At 46.7% G+C, this 24,285-nt stretch overlaps 1 protein-coding gene across 1 annotated transcript; it reads right to left on the bottom strand.

The window, feature by feature from the left end:
* Positions 1-790: 790 nt before the first annotated feature.
* CCDC124 (coiled-coil domain containing 124) lies at positions 791-23,654 on the bottom strand. The gene is made up of 5 exons (XM_066636239.1): positions 23,520-23,654; positions 19,325-19,500; positions 4,990-5,170; positions 3,059-3,173; positions 791-1,393 (listed from the first exon to the last, which is right to left on the bottom strand). Exons 2-5 carry the CDS (start codon positions 19,481-19,483, stop codon positions 1,189-1,191), a joined length of 660 nt encoding a protein of 219 aa, XP_066492336.1. The 5' UTR covers positions 19,484-19,500; positions 23,520-23,654; the 3' UTR covers positions 791-1,188.
* Positions 23,655-24,285: the final 631 nt, after the last annotated feature.

Here is a 24,285-nt window from a genome sequence, read left to right as displayed (position 1 = left end):
TGCCTCAGAATGTATCACAGAAGCATTTGGGAAACATTCTGCAATTCATTCTGAGATGTGCCAAGGCTAAGGGAGGGGGTTGTGGGCTTTGAAGCAACCTGGAAGTGGCTTCTGGGGCATCAGAGACTGCCCTGCAGCCAGAGCAGTTTGGGGCACTAAGGTTAAGGAACGCTTTAAAAAAAGCTTGGTTTTTTAATTTTAAAAACATTTTCAATGCAGATCCACTATCCACTGAGTCTGCAGGGGTGTGTCATGGGGTGGGGCAAGTGCCTTTCCCTTTAAGATGGATTAAGTTGGTTGTTTGCTACCCAGGTGTAATGTATCAGTAATTGAGAGAATAAAACCTGGGCGTGGGTGTCTGAAAAATCAGACAGCAGGAGGAAGGGAGCTGAGGGTTAACATCTTTTATACTGAAAATGCTGAGAGACCTGCATGATGGTAATTTTAGCCTCTTTTTAGTTTCTTGTTTTTAGCTACTGTAATGCATGTAAATATGTCTTTTGGAGTAATTGAAACTCCCTTAAAATAAAAATCTTTTACATGAAAAATTGGGTGCAATTATTGACCAAGGAATTGCATGTTAATAGGACTTGGGGCTTGAAGTAAGCAAATAGAAAACATTGCCCTTGGGGGTTGGTGGAGGATGGTGTAGGTAGAGGAGGGTTAAATCCTGGTTGACTTGGGAATCTCCCCTGGTCCTTCCCTACCCCAAGGGTGATGTTTGTAACAGGGTGTATGTCTGGGAACAAATTCCCTGCAGAAACTAGAACTCAAACATGCATAGGACAGGTGAAGGCAGCAACAACTTTATCAGACATGGGGTGTGTGTGAAAGTGTGCACAATGGCTATCCAGTCATTGGATCCAGCTCTTTAGGGAACCAACATCTCAGCAGATTTCAGAGGCAAGTTCAGCTCATGCCTATTGGAGCAGGTTTGACTCTGTACCCCAAGAAGATCAGAAAGTCCCATTTTAAGATGGATATGCCTTGTGATTTAATTAAGAGTCAAATGAGGTGGAAAATCAGAATCAAGAACAGAAAAGGGGGCAAGGAGAAAAAAAATGTTCTTTGCATCTTTTGATCCTTAAAACAGTTGAGCAAGGAGGGACATAGCCATGTGGGTATCCGCCGCCCTTGAAGGTTTTTTGGAAAGGAGGACAGGGAGGTCCTCTTCCTGTCTCTCCAGTCTTATTTCTGGCTGTTATAGGTAGCATGCTTCTGGTTCATGGGGTTCTCAGGGGATTTCATCCACTCCTTCTTGAGAAGCTGCTTCAGCTGAGACAGTCGCATATTGGGGTTCTCCTGTTTGAGCCGAGGAAGGTTCACCTCTTCAAAAGTCAAGAATGCAGCTTTCATCCGGCGTTCTGGGTGACGGTCCAGTTCATCAGCAACACTGTAGGAGAATTGGGAGTGACGGAGAGTGTGAGAAAGAAAGAGTACAGTAGACTGCTGATCTGTGGGACTCCAACCCTCTACTGACTGGGACCATGCCATAGTAACTGGTTTTTAAAAAGCAACAGTAGAACATTTCGCATCCTCTCTAAACTAGTGTTTGCCAGTCAAAGTGTGGGGGCAAATATACTTCATTAAAAGCATTTTTTTCTCATCAACAGCCATATTTATTTTTTTAAAAATTAATTAAAGCTGCAATCGTATACATCAGTGGTTCCCAACCTTCAATGGGATGCTACCCCCTTAATGAGGGTAGTTACCTGACCAGGGACCAGTAGCTGCTGTTAGTATGGTGCTTCCGGGTTTCATTGCAGCTGCCAAACACAAGTAAATAAAAAAACCCTTTGGACAGTGAGGGGAAATATATATACACTGTCACAAAGGTGATAAAAACACGGACAGCACAAGTCTGCAGATTAAGATTGATACGGAACTAGTTAAGAACTACCTAACATGCCTAAATGAATTCAAGTCACTTGGACCAGATGAACTGCACCCTAGAGAACTTGCTTCACATGCTTCTAGAGCAGTGGTTCTCACACATTTAGCACCGGGACCCACTTTTTAGAATGAAAATCTGTCAGGACCCACCGGTAGTGATGTCATGACTGGAAGTGACATCATCAAGCAGGAAACTTTTTAATAATCCTAAGTTGCAATCCTACCCACATTAACTATCATTGTTAAAAGAATACACATAGTAATTTGTTAAAAGTACAGGACTGCAACATTTCCCCAAATGCAATCACATACCATGGGAGCATCAAGTCTAATATATTTAAAATAAAATATTGAAATGAATGGGGTCCCACCTAGTGAGTTCCAAGCCACAGTCTGAGAAACACTGTTCTAGAGTATATAAAAACAGCCCCAGTTCAGTATCCTGCTTACTTTTGACCCCGTCTTGGTGTGAGGAAGAAAGTGATGAAACAGAAAGGAGGACTCAGCTCTATTCTGAATAAAGTCTGTTCTGGAACTGGAGCACCTACTTTGCACAGAGAAGGTCTCAGGTTCAAGCCCAGGCAAACATCTCCAAGGAGGGCTGAAAAAGGCTGCTCCCCCCGCCCCCAATTCTGCAGCCCTAGAGAGCTGCTGTCAACCAGTGAAAACAATACTGATCAAAGTCGGCTGCTTCGCTTATGGGAAGACACATTCAGTCACCTCTGCAACCAAAATTCTGTTTTAAAAAGTGTTTTTATGGAATGGTCGATGGTAGCTGCTCAATTCAGATAGCATCTTCTAGCTTGCAAATGCAATGATGCAGTTTTGACTATGTGATGTATAACTCACCATTGAAACAAAGAAATTCATTCACATAAAAGTTAAAAAAATCCAATCCAATGTAACATTTAAAACTGCAAATATACAATTCAATCACAGTAAGTGTCATAAAAGCAGCATCACCAAAAACCTTCCAGAATAAAAAGTATCTATTTAAACATGGGGAGGGTGGAAGGTTTGGGGGATTCCCACAAACATTTTGAGCAAACTCCATTACAAAAATTGGAGCTATATGCTCAACAGCTCTCAATGCATTTCTATATATCAAATGTGGAATTCCAAACTAAATTTTCCTCTTAAAAAAAAATAAAAAACCTTTGAGTACCTGAGCACTGCAATAGCATCTTCAATGGTCCGTGCCTCCACAGTACCTTCCTCTGGGACCCTACGGTTGATATTTTCCTCCAAGGGCACCTCAAGATGACTCTTCTGCTTCTCCACTAGAAAAGGGCAACAATCAGCTTTAGTAACTGCCACAGGCCAAACATAACAACAGCCTAGTAGGATTAGCTCCTGATGTCCTGTTTAGTTCAGTGTCATGTTTACAATGGCAGCCAGCCAGATGTCCTCCAGAAGCAGCTCACAAGTTAGGCGTGTAGGTTTGTGCCCAGCATCTATTCATTTAGAGGCATGCTGCTTCTATAAATGGAGTTTCCATTTAGCTGTCATGGCCAATAACAACTTATAGACCTCCACTAGAATGCAAGATGAACCTCATTGGATCAGCTCAAAGCTCCAGCATCCTATTTCAAACAGTGACTAACAGCCCAATCCTGAGCTTCCCAGCACCGGATGGAGCAGTTGTGCCAAAGCGGCTACTGCTGGCATTGGAAAGCAGCCAGAGGTCTTCTTTCCCCCAGGGAAAGCCACAAGCCTTGCAGTGGAGCTCCTCAAGTCTGCACTGGCTATTTTGCTGGCGCAGACTTGAAAGACTATGTGTTAGGCCTTCCAGCCCAACTTGGACTTCAGGATCTGGTGTAGCACAACTCTGCCACTCCCATGCCCCGCCCACCCCAGTTCCTCCCCCCATCCCACCCTTGTTCTACCCTTCCACCGCCCCCAGAGGCCTCACTGCCGCCTGGCGGTTGCACTCACCCCAGTGGCAGCACATCCTCCTTCTGCCAGTGCTGGGCCCACCTGATTGGCATGGGCCCAGTGCTGGTGCTCTTTACTCACTGGGTGCTGAAAACATGCTTTACAGCATATTTACGGCACCCAGCGCTGCAGCTAGGGCTCAGCGCCATGCTGGCCCAGGTTAGGATTGCGCTTTAAGAAACCCCAATAGCAGTACAGCTCACTCATCTGTTTCAAGTGAGCAGGCAATGAGCATGTGCTGTCACATATGCTTGGCGTGCTATTAAGAACAAAGATCTGTGGCCTGTGGCATCGACCTGATACTGGGACTTGAGACTATCTTATGCCACACACAGGAAACTGAACATTGGAAAAAGTGGCAGCTCTTCCAGAATTAAATGCCTTTCCACATTAAATTGGGGTAATGGAAGTGGAGCTGGTCCCATAAGAAATCAAATGTGGATCAACATCAGGGGAGCAGAAGAGAGATACACCAAGAGGGATCAACTCACCAAATTCTTGGATGGTGGGAAAGTCAAGGGCCACTTGTTCAGATCTGTTCTCTCCTTGGAGTTTCATGCTCCTCCCTGGAATTTCATGCCCCTTCCACTTTACAGGTAACCTTGTGCCTCTCCAGGGCACCTGACTTCAGTTTGAGAAACTAGATTCCAATTCTCACAGTAATCAATTTGTATCTTGGCTGTAATTCTTTCAAGTGAAGGCTGAGATGATTGTGTGCTCCCTCATACAAAAGTTAAAAATCTCTGCATAGAGAAAACTAGCAGAAGATTAAGCTAGAATCTTTCCCCCTGACGGTGCTAGGTTTCTATGTGCAGGTACATTTTTAATATGCATTCAAAAGCCTTCTACACAGAAAACTAGAGCATCTCAAGAAGGGTTCCAGCCTACTCATTTTCTATGGACAGGGAATTTCTATGAAGAAGCATTTAATCACTTGAGCCCCTATTTTCAGGATGGGTAGTACAGCCCAGATACAGTTTGACTAATGAGAACAAAGCCTAGGCTCTTTAGTTACTCCCATTTGCCAGTCTTGGGGTGGAAAGTATAAGTGTTGCTACTGCACAGTCCTCCCTTCAACAACCTTTTCACAGGCTCTCCCTGCCAATCCAGAAAAAGAACCATAACCACTAGCAGGAATCACAGGAGATTGTAGCTGCTCACCAGCATCTCCGTTTTCCTTCTGATCTTTCCGGAGTGTCTCGTCTATCTGGGCTCGAGTGACTTTGCCTGGGGCAGGCTGTTTGGGTGACTTCCCCTTCAGCCTGGAGTCCTCCTCTTCCAGAAGTCGCTGGAGCTCTTTCTTGCGCTCCATCTGCTCCAGCCGGCGCTTCTCACGCTCCTCCTAGAGAGTGAAAAAGTAAGCCTCCTAAGAAATGATGTGCCACTACAGATTGCTATGCAGTGAGAGAAAACCAGCCTGCATCCAAGGCCCTAAAGAGCCCCCTTCTGACATACTAACCAACTCATTCATTTGCATTGTTATCAGTGGCTCTGTTCCAGAAGCCAAGGCTTCCAGAGGTTAGACAGGTGGAGAACCCAAACAGGTCTTTTTAGTGGTCCCATCTTTGGAACACCCTTTCTAGAGACAGTCACTTGCAACCTCTGATTATTCTCTCAAGCTTCTGGGACTCTTTCTGCAGGGATTTTTTACTTGCCTTGCTTTTGTTGCTGTGGAATATTCGTTGATAAACTGTTAAATCACTTTAGTTCTTATGACTTTTTTCAAAACTGCAAGCCACTTTGAATATCATTAGTGGACAAAGGATAGAAAGGTTTCCTGATACATTTCACAGCTGCACACGCTCTGCTGAGACACACGCTCTAACCGTTTTATCAAAATCCTCTACTTCCTCATATCCTTTGCGTAAGCTTATTGCAGTTGTGATTTATTTATTCATTGCAATTACAGCCTGCCTTAAAAATGTGTTTGCCCACCCAAGAAAGCTTGCAAAGATAAATATACAACCAGTTTTTCTTTTAAAACTTAACAAGTGAACACACAAAGCTGTCTTGTACAAGCTGCATCCATGATTCATCCGGCTCAGTATTGTCTATGGCAGCAGCTTTCCAGGGTCTCCAAGAGAGAAAAGGTCTGCTTTTTGAAAGCACATCTCTGGGCATACCGTATTTTTCGCTCCATAAGACGCACTTTTTCCGCCCCAAAAAGTGGGGGGGAAGTGTGTGCGTCTTATGGAGCGAATACTAAAAAAAAAAAAAACCTCCGCCCTGGCCCTGGCCCCGCCCCCTGCCCGCTTGCTCTGCTCTGTTCTGCTTCCCCGGGCAGTCAGAGGCTGAGCTGGCTGGGGGGCTCCTGCCTTCCCTCCGTGCTGGTGCGGACTGTGGCAACACTGGAGGGCACCCAGGCCTGCGTGTCTACTCAGAAGTAAGTCTCAGAATCAGTGGGGCTCACTCCCAGGAAAGCGTGGGTGGGGTGGCAGTCTCGTTGCCCAATCCTGTGCATGCCTACTCTGAAGTAAGTCCCATTAGAGTCAGGGGGCTTACTCCCAGGAAAGCCTCTTTCTCCCCCCCCCCAAGCCTGGAGCATCACAGCCTCTCTCTTCTGCCCCCCAAACCTGGAGCATCACAGCCTCTCTCTCCCCCCCCCAAAGCCTGGAGCATCACAGCTTCTCTCTCCCCCCCCAAGCCTGGAGCATCACAGCCTCTCTCTCCCCCCCCCAAAGCCTGGAGCATCACAGCCTCTCTCTCCCCCCCCCAAAGCCTGGAGCATCACAGCCTCTCTCTCTCTCTCCCCCCCCCCAAAGCCTGGAGCATCACAGCCTCTCTCTCTCTCTCTCCCCCCCCCCAAAGCCTGGAGCATCACAGCTTCTCTCTTCCCCTCCAAGCCTGGAGCATCACAGACTCTTGCTCCCCCCCCCAAGCCTAGAGCATCACAGCTTCTCTCTTCTCCCCCCCCCCAAGCCTGGAGCATCACAGCTTCTCTCTTCCCCTCCAAGCCTGGAGCATCACAGACTCTTGCTCCCCCCCCAAGCCTAGAGCATCACAGCTTCTCTCTTCCCCCCCCCCCCAAGCCTGGAGCATCACAGCTTCTCTCTTCCCCCCCCAAGCCTGGAGCATCACAGACTCTTGCTTCCCCCCCCAAGCCTAGAACATCACAGACTCTTCCCCCCCCAAGCCTGGAGCATCACAGCTTCTCTCTTCCCCCCCCCAAGCCTGGAGCATCACAGACTCTTGCTTCCCCCCCCCCAAGCCTGGAGCATCACAGCCTCTCTTTCCCCCCACCCCAAGCCTGGAGCATCACAACGTCTCTGCAACACAAACACTTTCCCCCCTCTCTCTCACACACAGGCTGCCCTCTTCTCTTACACACACAGATGCTCTGCCCCCCCCCACACACACTCACACAGCAGGGGAAGGGCGCTTTCACTCACCTCATCCAGCATCTGAATGTAAGCCCCCCCCCCCATCACAAAGAAAAAACTGTCTCCTTGGTCAGAATGCCAGTGTTTGCTTATTGCACAAGCCCCAGGTATCACCATAAATCCAGAGGTTTGTTGTGTCTTGAGAATTCAAGTTGTGGTTGGACTTTGCACTTGTTCATTTGTATTGGAATCACGGAAGAACTGTCGAGGAGGTAGATGTGGTGTCAGCAGTGGCCCCTTTAAGGGTAAGGCCTGGGCATCCAGCAGAGTGTGCTATACAGCTGCAGCCACTGGAAGGCAATAGGGCCCTCAGGGATATAAGGAGTACCTGAGGCAGAAAGGGTTTGTGGGTTTTGAAGGAGTGCAGGTTGGAGGTAGGAGAGGAGACTGACTGGGTTTATTGAATTTGGAATCTGACTGTGGATTGTGACTGGACTTGGATACCCTGATGGATTTGACTAACCTACCTGGAACCTGACCTTGGACTGTAATTTGGCTTATTGGCTCTGGACTCTGATTTGGCAACTCTGATTGATGGGACTGATTTACTTGGCATCTGTGGACTGGAACTGGACTCACTTTTGCTTGCTGCACTGGTGAGTTGCACAAGGGGGACTGATCAGCCTTAAGCGGGCACGAGGCCCAGTGGATTGGAATTTGGCAGAACATCATTGTATTTGTATTGGCAACCTTCAGTCTCGAAAGACTATGGTATCGCGCTCTGAAAGGTGGTTCTGGCACAGCGTCTAGTGTGGCTGAAAAGGCCAATCCGGGAGTGACAATCCCTTCCACACCGGGAGCAAGTGCAGTCTGTCCCTGGTCTGTCTCCCTGGCTATGGGCCTTCCTTCTTTGCCTCTTAGCCTCAGACTGTTGGCAAAGTGTCTCTTCAAACTGGGAAAGGCCATGCTGCACAGCCTGCCTCCAAGCGGGCCGCTCATTGTAGCAGAAAGATAATGTGATCCCCTATTTGTGTGCACCTGCTTTTGTGAGCTTCATAAATTCTGACTCTAGCGATGAGTTCTTGGGGTTTCCAGAAAACTAGAGTACTCAAACCTTTAAGTCTCTCCATTTGTTAATGACAGTGATAATGGTTCTTAATGCCACTGTTGACTGCTGTTCACTTTACATGGTTCAAATGTTATTCTGTTATAGTTTATTAAATATTTTATTACACTGTTTGGTTCAGAATATTTTTTTCCTGTTTTCCTCCTCTAAAAACTAGGTGCGTCTTATGGAGCGAAAAATACGGTACCAATAGGGAAACATAGGAAGCTATCCTACAGCCCAATCTTATCAGTTACGCACTGATGAAATGCCTTTTGCAAAAGAAGCCAGCTGCTTTATGGTGGGGGATCTATGGGCTTTTCTAGGAGAATACACCACATGGGATGGCTTCCCTCCCCATTCACAAAATGAAATGCAACGGCGGGGGGGGGGGGTGCCACATGGTCTTGCCATCCTCCAGTTGTGTTCCTTACAACATAAGCACCAGTTATGCTACTACTGCCACTGCCCAACAACAAGAAAGACACATGCCCCATACAAAGGTTGGGAAGTCTTTAAAAAAATTAAGAAAAAGACAATTATGGTATAAGCCATCATCCGCTTACCAGATACCTGAAATGGGGGAAGAGATCATTTGTAAACAAGGTCAAAAGGCTACGCAATGAACAGTGCCCTACTCAAGGGTGTTTTGCAGAGTCCAGTGTAAGGAAGATCAAATGAGAGTGAGCAATTCCCAACTAGAAGTCACTTGTGAAAAGTCAGTAGAGAAGGAAGACTGGAATTAGCTAGAGGAAGATTACCGGTATTTTCTTCAGTAAGACAGCTATCCCCAGTCTTGATCAAGTCCAAATTCTGCAATATCAAATTTGCAAACAATTCTCGCTCTGCAGGGTGATAGCTCCCCATATCTAAAGGGGGTTAATTTTTTCCCCCACATTATGCTCAGAGTAAGAATGAAAAGGTGTGCTTGTAGCCATAGGAAGCCAATTTCTTAGGGCTGCCTTTGCTTCTCTCCCACCCCCCATGCAAAAGAAGTAACATCAAAGCAGATCAAGAGACTGACTCTCCCCTAGTGTGAACACTTAGCTGCTCCTGAATTCCTCATACTTTTTTTCCTTCGGTCCCTTCCATATCTGTAGACGAAGCAGTCCTTTCTCTCCAGAACTGCCTGGACCTCCCCTCTGAAGTATCTGAAGCCTTCAGGCTTAAAATACATGAGGGTACAAAAGAAGACTAGAACTCCCTGGGGTGGACTCAGAAGCATTAGGAACATGTAATCACACATTATTTTCCCTTTTGCTCTTGGAAGATTACTGAGAAACCGCATCAGCTTCTTCTTTTCTCTCTGTCTCTCCCCACCAATCACACTCACTCCTAGATCTAATTGATCAGAATCCTGTAACCATCACAACCCCAAAATTACACTGCTGGTAAGTGGATGGTTGGCATTTTTGAAAAAATGTAATTTTTATTCACTGCCCTGTTTGTTTTTTTGCTTTAAAGTGTATATTGTTATTTTACTGTGAATTTTAATATTTAAGGCTTGTCCAGGGATGGACTTACCAACCCAGGGAAGCAGTGTGCCCGATGGGCAAAGGGCTGGGCACCCTTGAAAGGCCTCAGTGGGGCAAGGTACAGATCATTGGTTCACTGAAGCAACAGATGCACTGGTGCTCAACAGAGTGGCTAAGGAACGGCTAGGTGTGACAAATACCCACAGGTGCTTTTCCAACTCCCAGGAGAGAAGGCTTAGGATCCAGAGGGCAATGAGGTTAGGTGAGTAGAACCAGGAAGCGGGGAGGGACCAGTCAAGGTCAGGGGAATATAAGAAGAGGGCCAGGGATGAGAAAGGCCTGGAAGAGAGGCCTTACATAAGCTACTGCCCCTATAGGGGTAGGGGTCCAGCTGCTGGTCAGGAGCCCCAGGTGCCTCCCCCACCCCCGGCACCCTGGGCTTTCTTTGAAAAGGTGGGCTACAAATGCTGAAAAAAATGAAGTCTTACAACAGGAATGGCTAACTTCCATAGCATAGATGAGGAGATAGAGAGAGGCAAGAAGGGATAGGCTGTATGCTTTGGCACAAATTTGTTCCAAGAGTCAGTTCACTCATGCATTCAGTAGTGCCTAAGGAGGTCTTCAGGGTCTCTAAGGCAAGTGATGCCACATATCCTGGAGTAGGAGATGCTGGCAAGAAATGAGTGTCAAACACAGATGGCCAAGGACAGGAGGCACAGAAAAGCATCAGGTAGGCTGGATGCAGCTTACTTTGCAATACCGATACTGTATAAAAACACCAGGTCACAGGCAGCTCCTAATCCTGGCAATGGCTCTGGAAACTACTATCCACTGAAGCACAGAACTTAGGAGGTAACTCCATTCCTTGCAGATGCCTGCCCAGGACCATCCCAATCTGTTAACAGGTTACAAGAATGCCTGGGGCATGAGCAACAAAGGCTTCGCAAAACAAAGCCTTCCCTCTCCTAAGAGGAAGGAGCCAGCCAGTGGGCATCTGACTGGGACTGCTGACAAAAATAAACCCAAGTGCATTTTCCACTGTTAATTTTAAATGGGAGCATGAAGGGCCAGAGGTCAGAAGAAAAGGAAACACATCAGAATAGGAGGAATTCAAGAAAGGTCTTCAGACAGATCTAAACTAGAAGAAAGAAGAAACAATAAGAAAGAACTAAACTAGAAGAGAGACAGAAAGAGAAAATAAATGAATTAGGAGAGGAGAAAAAGATGAAAGCAGAAAGAAGAAAGACATGGTGGGGAGGAGAAGAGAGTCTGAGGGTTGAAAAACAATGAATTCTCAGATCCAAATGACTCATGTAGCCTGAGTGATATCAGGCTGAGGGGCCAACCAAGTCAAAAACCAGCAAAAGACCCACCTGCACAGACTGTCTGGGAACTCTCAAGGTCAGTGTTTCTCAACATTTGTCCCCTACCATTCTACTTTGCATGGTTCACCTACTGAAAGTACCACTGGTGATGGCGATGATGTCATCACCAGTTACTTCCACACTGGAAGCTCGGATGTGATGCAACAAACACCAATAAGGGGCTCAGGGCAGATGGGAGGATATTTTCAAGCAGGCAAGAAGTGCACGCTGGAGCTCTGTCTGCCAAGCCTCCTCCTGCTGCTTGTTGCATTGCTGGTCTTGCTGCCAGGCAGCAAGGGTCTGAGGGTTCCGTGAGTACCATCAGACACCACCTTAAGTACCACTGGTGGTATAAGTACCACTGGTTAAGAAATACTGTTCAAGATTGATGGCAATTGTTACACCCAATGCACCATCAGAGAGGCAGGCACCCTGGGGGTCCAGCACAGGGCTGTGCCCCCAGCAACCTGAAACAAGCACTGCATATAGCAAGAGCAAGACTGATAGAAAAGGGAGAAAGACAAGAGAGAAAAAAGATGGAAAGAGAAATGGGGAGAACAAAAGAACCAGGAAAAAGAGCACTCTGAATCTGCAGAGCTAAACAGCTTGTATCACAAGTGAAACAGGAAGCATTAAGCAAATTAACCCTGGCGCTTTCAGCAGTAAACAAGCAAGAGAAACACCACAATCTGGAGACACTTCAATGCCCCAGAAGCCACGGTTTGAAATTGGAACCTCCCAGAGAGAAAAGCAACACTCTTCTTCCTGGCTGGATTTTCACCCCTTGTTCCCCAAGGACAGCCTCATATTTCAGTGAGTTACAGAGGTGCCTTTAATTAGGGCTCTTATCCAACGTTAAATGGATGTTTCAGAGCTGACAGTTAGCTGAAGCTGTAACTGCTTTCACTCTCAAAAGGCAACTGTGGATTGAAAGACTGAACACAACTGGCCTTCGGTCAGAGTTTTGGGGCAAAACCAATGTGCAAAAACCAACATGGAAATGGGCTATGGGCATTTCCCACAGTAACAAATACATGTTTGGATGCAAACCCCACATGGGTTTCCTTTTCTGTGAGTTTCTTGCCACAAAATATGCAAGTACCTCTTTCCAACTTTTTCACTTCTTAATCCCGAGTTTAGAATCTTCCATGTCGGTTTCTTAACATAAGATTGCAAAAACCACATGGGTCTCGATATCGAAGTTTGGTAGGACACCATCCTAAACTGTTCTCCTGCAGAACCATTCACCACATCTCCCCCTTCCCCCACCCTTACCTGAGTGGTTAAGTGCTCAGGATTTCTGTAAACACAGAAAGCTTATAGAGGATAATTGATAGTGTGGGAGGAGGGACTAGTGCTGCTTTTGCCACAAAGAAAGCTTTGGATTGCAGTGAACATGCAATTACAGATCCCACATGAGTTGAAACCCATTCATGTATATTCCCACAGAACATTTGGAGTAGGCCTTAAATACAGTACTGTGTGCATCACTTAGGTGTCTCATCAGAAAGACAACAGATAAACATTTGAAGAGCCTGGAGAACTTAAAGAGAGGGTTAAAGCTGGAGGGAGAGGGTTAAATCTGATCTACCAACATTATAAACAATTCATTTTCAAAAATGGAACCATAACTTAAAACTAGTTTGTTTTTTAAGTGTACTGTATTGCAATTGTGATAAACTCACTCATTATCTATAAGTACAATGAGGTAAAGAACGGGATAACATTAATAGAAAGTTGCCAGAAATTCAGCCTTTTTATCAAAGGTTGGAAGGGTGGCCTCCCCCAATCCTAGAGTTACCAGTCAACATATATGCCGAGTCAGATCATCTAGTTCAGTATTGAAAGCAGTTCTCCAGTAGAAGAAGGCATTCTTTGCCAGCCCTACTGCCCAAGATCCTTTGTAAGAAAGTGAAACTGGGACACTTACTGCAGATAAAGCATTTGATACAACAATGAGCTATAGGCCTTCTGACTAGAAGTTAAGAAAAGCTAAACATATTTGCTCAAAAACATCTGATGCTGCTTGATAGAGTCAAGACTAGCGGCTCATCAAGTTTTGTGCTTTCTACTCTGATCTGCAGTAGCTCTCCAAGATCTCCAGCTGAAAGAGGCCTTTCCAGCCCAGCTAGCCAACCAAGATCCCTTTAGCTGGAAGGAACCTGGGACCTTCTGCATGCAGGAGTGCTCTACTACAGAGCTGCACACACCCCCATATTCCAGAAGGCACTGGAGAAGTAAGAACTAAAAGAAATTAGCAATAATCCAAGTTGTTCAGTACATGTTAAGCTCTTGCAAGGATCTCATTCTTTCCCTCTTGAGCAGAAATCAGGAAAACATCAGCCCTATCCACATAGTCTTCCTAGCAAGATATCAGATATCAGCAAGATACCCCTGCCAGCTTTAGTTCACAGAATCCTTCCAGAACAAAATCCACATGAGGGCAGCCAATTCCAACACCACATTGGCAATGATTGTTAGGATGGTTGGCTTAGAAGAGCAATCTGGCAAGCACTGCCCTGGAAGAAGCATGACCAAGGTACTGCTGGGTTATTTGGGGGAGGGGGGGGAAGACAAAGTTATGCCAGAGCTGAGCCCTTCATTCACAGGACTTATGCCATAGGAAACAAAGCTTTGGTTGAATGAGGCTTACCCATTCTCTGGCTTGACTGGTCTGGTGCTGCCATCACCTGGACAGATAGGGCAACTGTTTTGCTGTCAATGATCAAGATGCCAAGGGATTGAGATGGGGATCCTCCATGCTCCAAGATCTGGACACCTGCACAATTCAGGAAATTGTGCAATGGATATATTCAGTGCATGGTGCAACTGACAGAGGTGCCTACATTCAAATTGCTGATAAGCCCAGAAGCTCAGCAGGAGCCCATGGCAAAATTGCTCTTCAGTAGCCTAACCTTTCGGATGCCAAGACTGAGTTGCTCTGAAAAGAGCTATGAAAACTGCAATAAAAACAGGAAGGAATCCACTTCTGCTCTCCCTATCTCAAAAAAGAATAAACTCTGCAGAGTTTGAGAAGATGCACTCAAAATAATCAAGGCAACTGGAATACCCTCCTGATGAAGAAAGAACAATTTCCTTTTTAGTTTAGAGGAAAATAGGAAGAAAACTAGGGAGAGACTGGATAGAGGTCAATGACATTACTTGTGGTGTTGTGAGAGTGAAACATTAAGAGAGAATCCCTCACTTACAATATATGAGTTTAGGATTATCATGTGAAACTGACAAGCTGTCAATTCAGGAGAAGTTAGGGAGTTCCTATTCACACAATCCACAACTAACCTGAGATGCACAGGCTTAGATGACTTTCAAAAGGAATTCGGCAAGTTCACAGAGGAGAAAAGGTCTAATAGCCATTAGTCATGATATTAGAATTGAACCTCCATGTTCAGAGACAGTAGGCCAGTAAATATCGGTTAGGCAGACAATGGGAGAAGGCCATCATGTCCTGCTTGTGGGTCTCTTAGAAGCATCTGGCTGGCCACTGTGGGAAAGGGCAGCTGTGTAGCTGAACCTTTTGGTGGTCCAAGTCAACAGAGTTCTTCTTATAAAGCAGGGGTGCCCAAACCCCGGCCCTGGGGCCACTTGTGGCCCTCAAGGCCTCTCAATGTGGCCCTCAGGGTGCCCCCAGCCTCCAATGAGCCTCTGGTCCTCCAGATATTTGTTGGAGCCTACACTGGACCAACACAATTGTTCTCAGTGTGAGGGCGACTGTTTGACCTCTTGCATGAGCTGTGGGATGAGAGCTCCCTCCACTGCTTGTTGTTTCATGTCTGTGATGCAGTAGTGGCAGCAAAGGAAAGGCCAGCCTTGCTTTGTGCAAGACCTTTTGTAGGCTTTGAGCTATTGCAAGACCTTCATTAATTCATATAAGTTCATCTTTAATATATTCATGTAAACTTATGTAAATTTATTCAAATTTTAAATATAAATTAATTCTTTTTTTCCCCCCAACACAGTGTCAGAGAGACAATGTGACGCTCCTGCCAAAAACTTTGTTATAAAGGGTTAAATAAATTCATGGCAGAAAAGTCTACCAATGTCTATTAGCCTTGATAGTTGCATAAAACCTTCCCATATAGAGGCTCCCAAAAACAAATACCTAGTTACAGAAAACCCTGTAAATTGTGTTTTTTTTCCTTATGCTGTGTGAAAACTCATACATTGTGTGAAGAAGCACTTTTGCCTGCCTTTGTTCTTTTGCCTACTGATCTGTTTCATTGGGGGACCTCCAAGTCCTAGTTTTATGCAAGGAGAAAAAGGTCTTTCTCCACACCAGGCATCAACCACTTTCTCCACACCAGGCATCAAACAAAGTGCCCACAACTACAGCTCAAATCACACAGAGATTAAATTATGTTCAATTAGGTGGACTTTTGAAAGAACAAAGGGAAAAAAATTGCTACGATGCTTGCCTTAATGCTTCCAAACCCCACTGCAGGGAGTCTGGAGTCTCCCATGCTTTGAAGCTGTTTCTGCAGGCTTTGTTACTTTACAGAAAGCTGCCCAAGCAGCTCTGCAGAGAAACAACCCACTTTGTCTATATAGATGGAAGGAGCAGACAAAAAAGGGGGGAAGGAAGAACACAATGCATTCAGGAGGAACCCAGAGTCTGTTCTCACTAGGGAACCTTGAACTTGAACACTCTTGAACCTTTACAAGATAAAAAAAGCAGATGCACATTGAGAAAATGGCCTTAAGTGGCTGTAAGCACATCTCTTTCTCCTTGCTCTGAGCAGAGACTTGGTGAGCCAACATTCAACCGCCTTTTTTAAGTGGAGTGTTACTATCCTGCAGAATAAGAATGCGAAGTTGATATTGCAGAATTTGGACTTAATCAAAATAGCTGGGGTTGCCAAAGACCTCCTTTTCCAAAAATATGTACAGTCTTAACTCCATTTTGATTTCAAGCTGGCAATCCTCAAGAGCTAGGCAGGACTTCGCACTGGAGGGGATGAGGTCAAGCTGAACTCTTAGAGAAGATCACACTAAATCAGCCATTTTCAGCCACTATGCCATGGCACATTGGTATGCCATGAATGGTCCCCAAGTGTGCCACAGGAATTTGGTAGAGGGTCATTTATTAGTAGGGCCATTGGGGATGTGAACCCCGTCCCAATGGCAGCACAGTGTGCCTTGTCAATTGTCAAAAAACTAATGGTGTGCCTTGACCATTTTACTGCCTTGCCAGTGTGCCATGAGATTAAAAAGAATGAAAATCACTGCACTGAAAATCACTGAAAATCAAGAGCCATTAGGGGGCACCTAGGCTGAAGTAGGGCATCAGCGTGCCTCTTTTCCTCTAAGATCTCTTTGCAAATTTGGGTGCTCTATCTTGGTGTATCTTTGCTATAAGTAAAAGTCCTCCTGCATAATAAATCCAGTCCCAACTGCCCAGAGACCTGGTCACCTGGACAGTCTTTTCAGATTTGGTCTCCAGGGAGCCTCTCCCACCAACAACCTGAATATGACTGCAGCACACACCCTACTTTTGTCCCTCAAGAACCTCTCTGATGGGAACAATTAAGCCTTTGTGACCCCCTGGAAGGATATCTCAGTCAAGTGCAGGAAACTCTTAGCTGGCATAGAACCAAGGAGATCCATAGGAAAAGTGGTGGCTTTTCCAAGGATAAAGGAACAAAAGTACCCTTAACCTGAGGAGACCTCTGCAACTGCCCCCTCCACCCTAGGATGTAGCTCGAGCACCACTGGCATGCCTGCATCAGCACAGCAGGGTGGAGTTAGGTAGGATTGGGCTGCCCAAGACAGAGCTGTGTATCTCAATGTCAATAACACTAACCTACATTAGTCAGTATTGTTGTAAGGATATTATAACAACAACTAGGTATGTATATACCGCCTTTCTGGTCATCGGATTACTCCTCTGACTTTATTCAAGGCGGTTTACATAGGCAGGCATTTCTAAATCCCTTAAGGGGATTTTTACAATCATAAAGGTTCTCTCTTTCAAGAACTGACATTTCAGAATGGCTCTTCCTGGTTTGGTCTCACTTCTGGCCTCCAGTTCTTCCACGCAGGCTGACAAGCAGCTCCATCTCTCACATGGAGGGCAGCCAAGATGCTTCTTGCTCACACCAAGAGCAGGTGGAATCACTCAGCTGGGCTTGTCAGCTGCTTCAAGGTCTCGCCATTCTCAGCCGTTCAGGGAGCTGCCAGTGTCCTCAAACTGGCGACGTTCTGATGTTATCTGCGGGCTAACGGAGTCTCTACCCTCTAGACCAGACCTCAGTATACATAAGTACTCTGAAAAATTTTTGGCTGGGTTTCAATATACCTTTTCTGTCTTTTCTGTCCAGCCATAATTCAGGGAATGATAAAGGCTTAAAACATCTTGAACAAAAGTAAGCCAAGCAAGACAGACATCCTCAGCATCACACTGTTTTTCCAGAGACAGCAATTTAAAAACCACCCTGCCTCCTCTCCTATTTTTGGCCAATTTTCTTTATTTTTGGACACTTCAGTCTCCCAGAGGCTTCTGTGCTGGCTCAGCATCTTAAACGCTATTGTGACACCCTCTTGCAGTAGCTTTATTTTTTGTTTGAAACACTGTTCCCAAATAGGCATGAGTGCGTGCGTGCATGCGCTCGCTCACTCACGCTTTCATCAGAGACAATAGCTCCTAGGCAACCATCCTATGGAGAATGACATATGTCAATCAAGCATGTGTCCATCATGACATAATTGACATGTGTCCCACTTTTCCAGGTAAAGGGGTGTGATGGAAGCCAGGTGGTTTTCACTTGTCATAAGGTTACCTGATGGGATATCGTCAAACCGAGGCTTAATAAAGCACAAAGATGACTAGGTGAATGATTTGCCACATATACTGTTGAAACCAGCTGTTGGTTCATGGAAGGTACACCAGCTTAGTTGCCACTAGGTACAGAAGACCAGTATTCCTAGGACCACTTAAGTAGCTAGCAATTAGGACGTATTAAATTATATTTCAATACTAGATGTGCTAGTATTGTGAAACAATATTTCAAGCTAGATGTGTTTAGGGCAGTAGTTCCCAAATTGTGAGCCATGGCTCACCAGGGAATCATGGAAACCAGTCTGGGGAGCCATGGAATCCTTGCTAAAAACCTAACACCCTATACAATGTATAGAATTGTAGCCCTAATGGGGGGCCATGGCCAATGGCCGAGTAGGTCAAAGGAGCCGCCAACTGAAAAAAATTGAGAACCACTGGTTTAGGAAATTGATTTGTTTGCACTTTCCATCCCAAGCCAGTCTCCAAATGTACCCCAAGTAGCAACAACTTGGAGTCTTGTGTGCTTCACTCTTAATCCAATTCTTTCAGCCCCCAAAATATGAAGCAGAAGATTACCCAAGAAGTGACAAGGAAAAAATGGTAGCTTGGCTGTGTAAGCCTGGGGGATTGTGGATGAAAGAGAGCAGTAGAATCTGCAAGGGAACTGAGGGTTGAGAAAGGCTTGGTTGGTTCACATGCTACAAAGGAAAGCACAGAATACATGTGGAGGATATGAGGAAAGGAATACCTTCAAGCACAAGCTACCCAAAAGCTCTGCTCTAACAGGTCTAGATCAGTGGTTCTCAAACTGGTGGCTGGCAACCCACCAGTACATGTAATGCTTCCCCATCACTTTAAGGGGCAGGGAAGGGGGAAGCAGCGACGCAATCCCCAGGATCACATTGCTAAGGGGGCGAGGGGAGGTGCTTTTACTTACTGTGTGTTAGGGCAAGCAGCAGGAGGTGCAGGGAGCGCCGCACAGACCTCCACAGGGCACCCTGAGGTTTGGAATATTCAGAAATAGCAAGTGCAAGCCACCTCCTGGTTGCATTCACAGACTGGAAGTGGCTTGTGCTTGCCATTTCTGAAGATTCCAAGCTTCGGGGAGGGCTGCGTGAGCTCCCGGCACCTCCTGCTGCTTGCCCTAACACAATGTAAGTAAAAGCACTCCCTTGCTCCCCCTGAGCGATACGATCCTGGGGATTGTGTTGATGCCCTTCCCCCTCCCCCACAAAGTCTCACTTTGGGAGTAAAGCTCCCAAAAAGTTTGAGGACCACTGGTCTAGATACTTTACTTGTTTAAAGTTTGAAAACACACACCTTTTTGTGGGTGCCATTTCTTCTGCATCCATATTCCACCTTTCCTGGTTCCCGAAGTCTCCTAAGAACCCACCAAAGCCCTCAAAAATCTTCAAAAGCTCCCTCCCTGGCCCATATACCTTCCTCTGTTCCTTCCTCATGACGTGTTTGTCCTCATCCTTCCAGAAGGCATCCTCCAGTTCTTTCTGTCGTTTGGCATCAGCTGCTGCCTTGGCCTCAGCCTTCCTTGCACGGGCAGCTGCCGACTTGGTATTCTCCCCTTGGAACTTCTTGGGCATCACTCAGAGTGCTCTGTCTGCAGTGTAAGGAAGGTGACTGTAAATGGCAGCAGTGGTGTGGCATAGTGGCTAAGTCATTCACTGGGAATTCCCCAGTCCATAAACTCACTAGGTGACCTTAGGCAAGCCATGCTTCTCAGTCTTCACATATAAAACACAGGGCTAACAAAACAGGCATACCTAGGTATCCAGGGATCTGGTTATCCTCCCCCTTCTCCCCCCCCACCCCAGCCCATTATATTTGTTTAGGTCGATTACATTTGTGTGAAGAGACAATGTCTCTTGCTTGTACAAACACTATAAGCAAAAAGCTTATAGCCAGATGAGGAGGCAAGCAGCCTTCAGCCTAGAAGGGAGACTAAGCAACAGAAATTAACATTTGCTCATACTCTCTTCTAGGCTTAAAGTGTTAGCAGAAGTAAGAGATCTTGGCTGTATTTTTTTTTTTTTAATAGGAGAACTGGCAGAAGTTATGTTTCCAGCATGCTATTAGCATATTTCCAGGGTGGTTAATTTGAAAACAACAAAATGACATCTCCTCACTGAAGTCAATTGTATGGAGGTCACCATGTTTCCATACACTCCGTACACTATGGGGGCTGCCATGTTTTTGATAGGTTTCTCCATTCTTTAGATAGGAAAATAGGAGGAAGTGACATAAGCATAGACGTGGGCCATCTTTGCTAGCTCTGAGTTTGTTAGCATGTCAGAATCTTAAAAAAGTGACCAGAGTTTGCTGGAAGCTTTAAAAAAAAAAAAAAAAAAGCTCTCCAGCTCACTCGCTCTCGTGCTCTTCTTAAAAAAAAAAGCAAAAAACCAGCCTCTATCACTTCACGCAAATGTAATCTACCTAAACAAAGGTAAAACAGGCGTACAAAATTGAGGGTGATAAAAGTTTTTCCCAAACTTTATGGTGGTTTGATATGAATTTGGGGTGCTGATTCCAAAAATGGCACCTGTTTTGCCCTATCATGTCTAGTTTAGGAGATATAGCCTCATTAGTGAATGGTTCAAGCAGCTTCCTCATGAGGAAGCCATGGTGTAGGCTTCCTCATGAGGAAGTTGCTTGCACCATTCACTAAAGAGGCTATGCCGTGACTCCAAAACTAGACGTGATAGGGCAAAACGGATGCCATTTTGGAATCGGCACCCCAACTATACCCAGGAATTGGTGTAACGTTTAAGGAAGCAAAATGTATGTTGGCCTGTGTAATCGGCCACTGGGTGCAGCAGGGGATAGGGTTCCCCCTTATCTGTGTTTCTAGTACCTGCAGGGGGGAGAGGAACGTATCCCCTGCAGATACCAGGGGACACCTGTTCTGCTCTACTCAACAAGATTACAGCAACATAATGCCTGAGCTGGACACCTAAAAGAGTGTATGTACCTGTAAATATCGGTTGCTAGCAAGGATTATGGGCTTTCCAGAGGCACCTGGCTAGCCGCTGTAAGAGAAAGGATACTGTACTAGACAGATGTTTGGCCTCATTGGGCAAGCCTGCAATTAGGTTACTATTATTAGCATTAAATGCTATTCCAGCAACAGTCCCACAAGAATACTTAATACAAATTTCCTTTTTCTGGCTAAAAAATAAAGCCTTATCAAAGATCTGGGAAAATACGATTCTCATTTTACTCTCTCCTTGTCTCCAACAATGCTTTTGGGCCAACAGAACTTTCAGAAGGCAGAAACTACAGCAATGCTCACACAAAGCAGGCTGGAGCAGCATGGAGTTTATGAGCATGAATATCAATTAAATAAATGTGGGGGGCTATGGGACTGGGGGGGTGTAAAACAGTTTCCCTCACAGGCAGTGGTTCATCAAAAGCAAGAAATAAATCACAGCAAACACAACAAAGAGTCTGGTGGCACTTTAAGGACTAACAGATTTATTGTTAAGAACATAAGAAGAGCCCTGATGGATCAGAGCAAAGCCCATTTAGTCCAGCTTCCTGTGTCTCACAGTGGCCTACCAGGTGCCTCAGGGAGCATACAAGACAACAAGAGACCTGCAATCTGGTGGGATTTCCTTCTGAATAAGCACATGTGGCACTGTTACACAATTGTTCCACCAGGGGGAAAAAAGAGAGACTTTGATTAAGTACTAGGAAGACCTTCCTGCCCCTCCAAATTGTTCAGCAGCGGAACAGTGCATAAGAACATCAGAAGAACCCTGCTGGATCAGGCCATAGGCCCATCCAGTCCAGCTTCCTGTATCTCACAGCAGCCCACCAGATGCTTCAGGGAGCACAATAAAACAAGAGACCTGCATCCTGGTGCCCTTCCTTGTATCTGGCATTCTGAGGAAAAGAATGAAGCTTGCACAAGGAAGAAACCACACATTACCAGGTGTATGAAGAGTTATTCAATGTACCTGTTCTGCTGAGCAAGGATATTATCAATATAAAGAAAATCAGGGAAGAAATGTCAATGGGAGGGGCCAAATGATCATAGAATGCAAGAGACCAAGCAGGTTCAGGGCATTTCTCTGCAGCGTCAATGTATAATTAGAGCATGACTACTACTAGTGTGGAATTCTAACTACAGTATTCAAAAATAAAGCAGATAAAATAAATCAAGTATACATGGAAGCACAACATCTCCATATAAGAGTGGAAAAATGGGTGGGAACCCCTAACATGGGAGGAGGGGCTCTGGCCTGGAAATTAGGAACGTGCAGTGGGTGGGGAGGCAGGTGAGGCAAAGCCCCCCACCGGAGTCCTTTGAAAAGCACCACTGCCCATTTGAGTTGTAGGGTGGGGAGGCAGGTGAGGTAATGCCACCGCACTGAAGTCCTTCACAAAGCACCACCACCATGTAAAGTGCAGGGTGAGGAGGCAGAGGAGGCAGTGTCTCCCGTCCCCACTGGAGTCCTTTGAAAAGCGCCACTGCCATGTAAGATGCAGGGTGGAGAAGCAGGCGAGGCAATACCTCCCACTGGAGCCCATTGAAAAGCACCATTACTGTGGGAGACGCAGGGTGGGGAGGCAGGTGAGGCAGTGCCTCCCCACCGGAGTCATTCGAAAAGCACCACTACCATGGGAGGGGCAGGGTGGGGAGGAAGGCAAGGCAGTGCCTCCCCAGTGGAGCCCTTCGAAAAGTGCCACTACCATGGGAGGCGCAGGGTGGGGAGGCAGGTGAGGCAGTGCCTCTCCACCAGAGTCCTCTGAAAAGAACATAAGAACATAAGAACATAAGAACAGCCCCACTGGATCAGGCCATAGGCCCATCTAGTCCAGCTTCCTGTATCTCACAGCGGCCCACCAAATGCCCCAGGGAGCACACCAGATAACAAGAGACCTCATCCTGGTGCTCTCCCCTACATCTGGCATTCTGACTTAACCCATTCCTAAAATCAGGAGGTTGCGCATACACATCATGGCTTGTACCCCATAATGGATTTTTCCTCCAGAAACTCGTCCAATCCCCTTTTAAAGGCGTCTAGGCTAGACGCCATCACCACATCCTGTGGCAAGGAGTTCCACAGACCGACCACGCGCTGAGTAAAGAAATATTTTCTTTTGTCTGTCCTAACCCGCCCAACACTCAATTTGCCACCAACACTCAATTTGCCACACTCAAAAGCATTGCCACCGTGGGAGGCACCCAAGCACCCACAACCCATGTGGGTGCTTGGGTGCCTCCCACGGTGGCAGTGCTTTTCAAAGGACTCCGGTGGAGAGGCACTGCCTCACCTGCCTCCCCAGCCACTGCACGCCCTAAACTGGATTAAGCCCTGGCCCAAAACAGTCCAAGGGGAGGGAGGAAGAGAATAAAGGAGTGCAGGATCTGGACCAGTGTCTTTGTTTATTGAAAAAGGACAACCTCCCAGAGCATTTATCTGCTGGGTAACCAATGAGTAACACACCCTGTGACACTGCCCAGCAGTCACTGTGTGGCCTCCCCTTCCCTTCTGGAGCCCCCATTCAGTTCAATGGATCCCCCATTCAGTTCAATGGACACCCCCCCCATTCAGTTCCCTCCCACCTGAGTGAGAGGTCAAGACAAGCCACCCAGGCTGCCCCCCCCTTCCTTACCTGCTGCCTCCACCTCCGGGCGTCGCAGCCTTTGCTCGTCACGCTCCCACTCTCCCTATCAAAGAAGGGGGAGCTCCGCCTCTCAAAAACCTTCCCTGTCCCTCCGAGGCCTTCCCCACCATGTTTAAACAGGGCGGCCGCCATCTTTACTGAGGGCAACAGCGCCCGTCCCTTATCCCGGCCGGTTTTTCTCCCCATCCCCCCCCCCGTGGAGAAAGAACTTGCTCTCCGAGCGAGGCGGCCCTCCGCCTTTCGAAGCGCGTCGCCCAAAATAAAGATGGCGGACGAGGCTCCGAGGATGGAGGCGGATGGCTGGGGAAAGGCCTGCCCGCTGTCAAGATGGCGTCGGCACTGATTTCCGGGGAGGGCAAAGATGGCGGCTGGGGGGGAGGAGGAAGTGCCTGCGAACTGAGGAGGCAGGCGGGCAGGAAAGGGCGGGGCTTGCAGAGGGGAGAGGCTCTGGTCCTGTGATCGCCTTGGAGGGTGCCGACTGAGAGCCCAAGTCTATGCATGTCTACTCAGAAGTAAGTCCCATTATAGTCAGTGGGACTTACTCCCAGGAAAGTGTGGATAGGCTTGGGCTTGAGAGAGGCCTCCAGGGTGGTGGGCTGGGAGTTTGCTCTTTGTAAGGCAGGCCCCTCATGGCCCTGAAATCCCCCTCCCTTGTAGATAAAGGGACACTGTTGTGAGGCCTGTTTAGAGGCCGTTTCACTGTGCCCACCCCACAGTGGATCCACCAGCCTCCCCTTCAACCAACCCTCAGGAT

This window comes from Tiliqua scincoides, chromosome 8 (assembly GCF_035046505.1).
Source record: "Tiliqua scincoides isolate rTilSci1 chromosome 8, rTilSci1.hap2, whole genome shotgun sequence".
NCBI classification, from domain to species: Eukaryota; Metazoa; Chordata; class Lepidosauria; order Squamata; family Scincidae; genus Tiliqua; species Tiliqua scincoides.
The sequence above is the reverse complement of the archived record's forward strand: the minus strand, read 5'-3'. Positions and strand labels throughout refer to the sequence as shown.